The following is a 5,492-nucleotide window of genomic DNA, read 5'->3' as shown; positions in this document are numbered from 1 at the left end:
TTAGATTATCATAAATCTTTTTCTCCTGTTGCTAAGATGGTGACTATTAGAACTATCATTGCTGTTGCAGGATCTAAAGGATGGCCTCTTTTTCAAATGGATGTCAACAATGCCTTCCTATAAGGGGACTTATGTGAGGAAGTCTACATGCAGCTACCTCAGGGATTTCACAGTCAGGGGGAGTCTAAAGTATGTCAACTGCTTAAATCCCTCTATGGCCTAAAGCAAGCTTCGAGGCAATGGAACATCAAGTTGATACATGCACTATTACAAGCTAGTTTCACTCAGAGCTCTTATGATCATTCATTAATCACCAAAATGGATAAGGCAGATATTGTCATTATATTGGTATATGTGGATGATCTTCTAATATCAGGAAGTAATAGTAGTTTGATTCAGGAGGCAAAGCAGACTCTACACAGTAACTTTAAGATGAAAGACCTTGGGGAACTTAGATACTACCTAGGAATTAAAGTGATAATATCCAACAAAAGCATTTTACTCAATCAGAGAAAATATACCTTGCAACTGATCTCAGAAATTGGACTAAGTGCTTGCAATCCAGTATCCACACCAATGGAACAAAACCACAAGCTTACCACATTTGAGTATGACAAGCATGTTGGCAATGTCAATGATGCAGAGTTGCAGGAAGCAGGCAGCTATCAAAAATTAATTGGCAAGCTATTTTATTTAACAATCACAAGGCCAGATATATCCTTTGCAGTCCAAGTGTTGAGTCAGTTCATGCAACATCCTAAAGAGTCACATATGGAAGTAGCTCTAAGGATTGTCAAATATGTTAAAGGGAGTCCAGGTCTGGGAATTCTACTAAAGGTTGGAGCCACTGATGAGCTCACACATACTGTGAGTCAGATTGGGTAGCTTGCCGAAACACTAGGAGGTCAGCGACAGGTTATGTGGTGAAACTGGATGATTTTCTACTATCCTGGAAATCCAAGAAGCAGCAAACTGTTAGTAGAAGCTCTGTAGAAGCAGAATACAGAAACATGGCAACAGTTGTAGCAGAGCTCATGTGGATGAAGGGTCTATTGGAAGAATTGAGAAACAAAGTGAAGGAACATATACATCTACATTATGATAGCAAGGCAGCATTACAAATTGCAGCAAATCCAATTTTTCACGAAAAAATAAAGCAAATAGAAATCGACTGTCATTTTGTAAGGGAAAAGATCAAAGAAGGAATGGTCACAACTAACTACATTCCCACAAAGCAACAGATGGCAGATCTAATGACAAAAGGACTTGGAGCAACCCAACGCAAGTTACTCTTCGACAAGTTAGGAGTGCTCGATGTATTCCGCCCTTCATCTTGAGGGGGAGTGTTGTGATATAGGGTTAATTGTGGGGGTCAATTTGTAATTAGAGAAAGATAGTGAAAGTACAAGAGGGGGGTGAATTGTACCCTTTTGAAATTTCTAGTCGACTACTCTTCAGACCTAGTCGACTTATGCGGAGACAGCCTACACAGAACTGTTAGTTCTTTTGATTTAAATAAGTGTTAATCACAATAGAAAATAAAGGAAACAGAATATAATACGAAAGCAATAACGTAAATGACACCAGGAATTTTATATTGGTTTGGAACCAATGTGGTATCCTAATCCAGTCCTCTTAGGTTGCAAGAGTGTTGTCTTTTAGAGCTCTTTGTAAATTGAATTGAGTACAGCCTTTGTGATTTTAAGCGATCACCACCAATGCTGACAGGTTTGGTTTTCACTCGCTCACCAATAACGACCGTTTGGTTTTTACTCGCTCATCAAAGAAACGAACAATGACACAACCTCTAGGACACACTGCCTCTCCAATATTTTTCTATCTCTCTTCTCTCTTTTGTGTACACAGTAAATCTACTAAAGTGAATTACAATGCTTGTTAAGAGTAGAATAAAGAACTTCTAGTTGGATAGAAAATTGTATAGAAGGCTGCGTGATTTTCTTCTTTCCTAGAAGCGCCTATTTATGTCCTTTTCAACTTGTTCTGGCTATTTCATGACCCAAGGGAATTTTGAATATTCTCGCGATCTTTTTTGCATCCATTACTTCCTTGAATCTTGGAGTAATATCTGTTTCCATATCTAGCCTTGATATAAATTTGGTCACGCCATGAGATCCTCCTTCGAACCAATATGATTTGTGGCTTTTTGTCCAAGGTTAGATTGCTTCTTATTAACTTGGACAGAATATAATCTTTGTCTTGCTTGAAATCATTTCCTTGCGGGTCTCTCCTTAATTGTAGGACATGATAATCTTTCTTTTCTGATCTTTCCAAACATGGCCACTAAGTCTTTGAATATTGATATTCTTTTGTGCACCTGCTAGACTTTCCTTAATAATTGTAGGTAAGAATCTTTGCTTAATAGCTTCTGATAGTCTTAGATAGATTGGCAAGGCTCCTTGTATCTTGACAGATGGCAAATAGATATTCCTTGATTTGTTTCCTTCTCTGAAATCTTCAGCGGCTTCTTTTTCTTCTACAAATTGTGGTGAATATCCTTTTTGAATTTACTTTCCTTGCTAACTAATATTCTCTTTAGTTGTCCAAAGTTCTTTCCATAATATAGAATATACTATACCCATAATATATTTTCTTTCCATAAAAAATATATTCTTCCTTGATCTTGTAGTATCTCTTCCATATAGTATCTTCCTTCCACAAAATAATAGATCTTCGCTACGACTTTAGCAACTTTCTTTCAAGATGTTGAAAACCTTTCCATCCATAAATGTCATAGATTCTTCTTCTGATATTGTAGTGAGCCATTCAATATTTGGAGCCTTTGCTCGATCCATGAAGTTGGTTGGTGGTCCGGGTGTTGTGGTTGTGTTGCATATACTAGGTTTGGGATTTGCATGGGGTTATGTTGTAGGGTGTTGTCTTTTAAGAGAAAGGGGGAAAGCTGAGTAGATGGTGAAAATGATTGTGTATCTTTTGTGGGCAATAAAATTGCAACTAACAATAAACACGTGAAGAAGGGCAAGAACCTACTCCTGCTTTATCGTAGATCTTAGAATTGACTTATATGTCTGATATGTTTAAATTTGGTCCATGTGTAAATCTTAGAATTGACTTATCTATACTATATTAAAAGTACGAAGACCCTTAGCGAAATGTCGTTCGTCTTTTTTACTCTTTAAAAATAGAGTTTATATTGGACAAAATTGTAATTTAAGTTACTTTCCTACTATTTAGAATTTTAAATTTAATTCTCATTAATATACTTGGCCTAAAATTTAGGACCTTCCTTAAATTGAAATTTCTCTTCGTTAGGCAATATAATAAAACCTTTAAATATTAGATGTCAAACCCAAAATAACTAATGATTCGTTATTAGATGCGTATTTTCTTTTATTATTTATGTTAAGAAATCTAGGAATGTTTTCTTTTTTACCTTTTTTATTTTAAGAAATTTTAGAATACTTTATTTTATTAAGAAAACAATTGACTAAACATAGAATTAAAAGTAAATTACATTCCTCTAATTCCATGCCATCGAAGTTACACTTTATTTAAAACAAGTGACTAAAGTGTTTACAATTGACTAAACAGTTACGAACTCTCAAAACATATAAAGATTCAAACATATGAAAATCAAATTCTTATTGAAAAAAAATATAATTATTGTCAAATATTTAAAAATTAGAATAAGCTAATGTTTAGAATTTAAATTAATAAAAACTAACTTATTTCTTTAAACGTTGAGAACAAATAATTAATTTATTGAATTAACTAATTAGCAAATCCAATTCAATTATTTTACAAATTTATCATATAAGAAAAGTTATTTGATAAATTGACAAAACACTTAATTTATTTTTAGGCGAAATGGCTTCCTGGCCACTTAAACTTGTCGGATTTTTTAAAGCCGATACATAAACTTTCTATTTTTCCATTTGAACACTCGAACTCATTTTTTTCATAACTAATAAACGCATCTGACAAGAGACCATGTGCGCGTGTATTACACATACACATACGTATCCATCCAGTCAGCAAATGACCAATAGATGTCTTACACGTCAAGGGAGCGAAAACCCTAACCCTGGTCCCCTCTTTAATACAAGCCTTTTGAATGAGCCTGATTTGGTAAAGAGAGTCAATGCTGCTACGATTATACACACCAACAGCCGAGAATTTGAGATGGAGCTAGAGATCCTCTGCAGTGTTCGCCACAGCAGTATAGTTAATTTGTTAGGTTATTGTGCAGAAATGGGGGAGCAGATTCTTGTTTACGAACTCATGCCTCATGGAACGCTTTACGACCATCTCCACGGCGGTCTTTCTTGTCTGAGATGGAACCTTAGGCTGAAGATTGCGATGCAGGCTGCAAAGGGGCTCGAGTACCTTCACAAGGAAGTTTCTCCTCCTATTGTGCACCGTGATGTGAAGTGTTCGAACATTCTGTTGGACGCTGATTGGGGAGCTCGTATTGTAGATTTTGGATTGCTTACACCTAATAAGAAGGATCTTAACGGAGATGTGACAACTGATGTCTATAACTTTGGGATCGTGCTGCTAGAGATTCTTAGTGGAAGAAAAGCTTATAACCGGGATTGTACACCTTCAAGTATTATTATCTGTTAATCTTGTTCTGATCGAGCTTCGTTTGGTCCAAGTGATGCAAAACTTAGCTTCAACTCTACAATGATAAAATATACAACTTTCCACCATTTTCACGGTCTGAAAAAATGAAAAAAAATGAAAATGGAGCTTCAGATTTTTAAAAATGGAGAGGGGTATTTTAGAAGGAACAAATAAGAACACACCCCATTTTGTACTGTTGGGCGTTGGGAAGGGGGATTTTCACGCTCTTGTGGGTCGTGTTCCTCACGTGGGCTGTTGATTAGGACCAACTGACGCCACATGGGCATGGCCAATGGTCAAATATATTTATTAGTTATGGAAAAAATAAGTTCGAGTGTTCCAATGGGAAAGTTATAAGTTTATGTATCGGCTTTTAAAACCCCGTCAAGTTTAAGTGGCCAGGAAACAATTTCGCCTTATTTTTATAAGAAGAGTATCGATGGTGAAAAAAATCATAAAATATAGCAAAATCAATTATCGTATAAAATTAAGATTCAAATCGATAAAAGTACAAATTAGCAATAAGATAAAATTTTAGAAGACAACCAGATTATAGATAAATTGTCATTTGTTTCTTTCTTGCATTCAGTCCAACAAATAAAAGCATCTCGCTAAATATTTATACTAAGTTTTTGCTCGTAAAATATTAGTTTAATATTAGTCATTCTTTAAACTTAACATTGTCATTATCAAATTTTAAGAAGATATAATGCCAACTTTTATTTATTTATTTTTAATTTGTGTTATTTGTCAAATCTTTAAAGAAATTGTGATAAAAAATATTTTTATATTTTATTTTCAGTATTAGGTCACATAAAAACAATAATTTTTATAAGTTTCGCCATAAATCTGGGTAAATCACAATAAGGCTCTAAATAAAATTCCTT

At 34.7% G+C, this 5,492-nt stretch overlaps 2 protein-coding genes across 2 annotated transcripts; both read left to right on the top strand.

Annotated features, from left to right (window-relative positions):
* Window positions 1–318: 318 nt before the first annotated feature.
* Window positions 319–1,337, top strand: LOC138876927 (uncharacterized mitochondrial protein AtMg00810-like). Its single transcript, XM_070156182.1, has 2 exons — window positions 319–817; window positions 877–1,337. Exons 1-2 carry the CDS (start codon window positions 319–321, stop codon window positions 1,335–1,337), a joined length of 960 nt encoding a protein of 319 aa, XP_070012283.1.
* A 2,680-nt stretch (window positions 1,338–4,017) lies between these two features.
* LOC104232307 (serine/threonine-protein kinase-like protein CCR1) lies at window positions 4,018–4,605 on the top strand. The gene has a single exon (XM_009785486.2). It carries the CDS (start codon window positions 4,018–4,020, stop codon window positions 4,603–4,605), a length of 588 nt encoding a protein of 195 aa, XP_009783788.2.
* The last annotated feature ends 887 nt before the right edge of the window (window positions 4,606–5,492 follow it).

The sequence above is a fragment of the Nicotiana sylvestris genome, chromosome 9 (genome assembly GCF_000393655.2).
Source record: "Nicotiana sylvestris chromosome 9, ASM39365v2, whole genome shotgun sequence".
NCBI lineage: Eukaryota > Viridiplantae > Streptophyta > Magnoliopsida > Solanales > Solanaceae > Nicotiana > Nicotiana sylvestris.
This window is presented reverse-complemented; position numbering and strand designations above follow the sequence as displayed.

Coding starts and splice junctions, on each gene's coding strand:
- LOC138876927 (XM_070156182.1), top strand. CDS start 319: ATGGATAAGGCAGATATTGTCATTATATTGGTATATGTGGATGATCTT. Junction 818..876: donor ATATGTTAAAGGGAGTCCAG/GTCTGGGAATTC, acceptor ACTGTGAGTCAG/ATTGGGTAGCTTGCCGAAAC.
- LOC104232307 (XM_009785486.2), top strand. CDS start 4,018: ATGACCAATAGATGTCTTACACGTCAAGGGAGCGAAAACCCTAACCCT.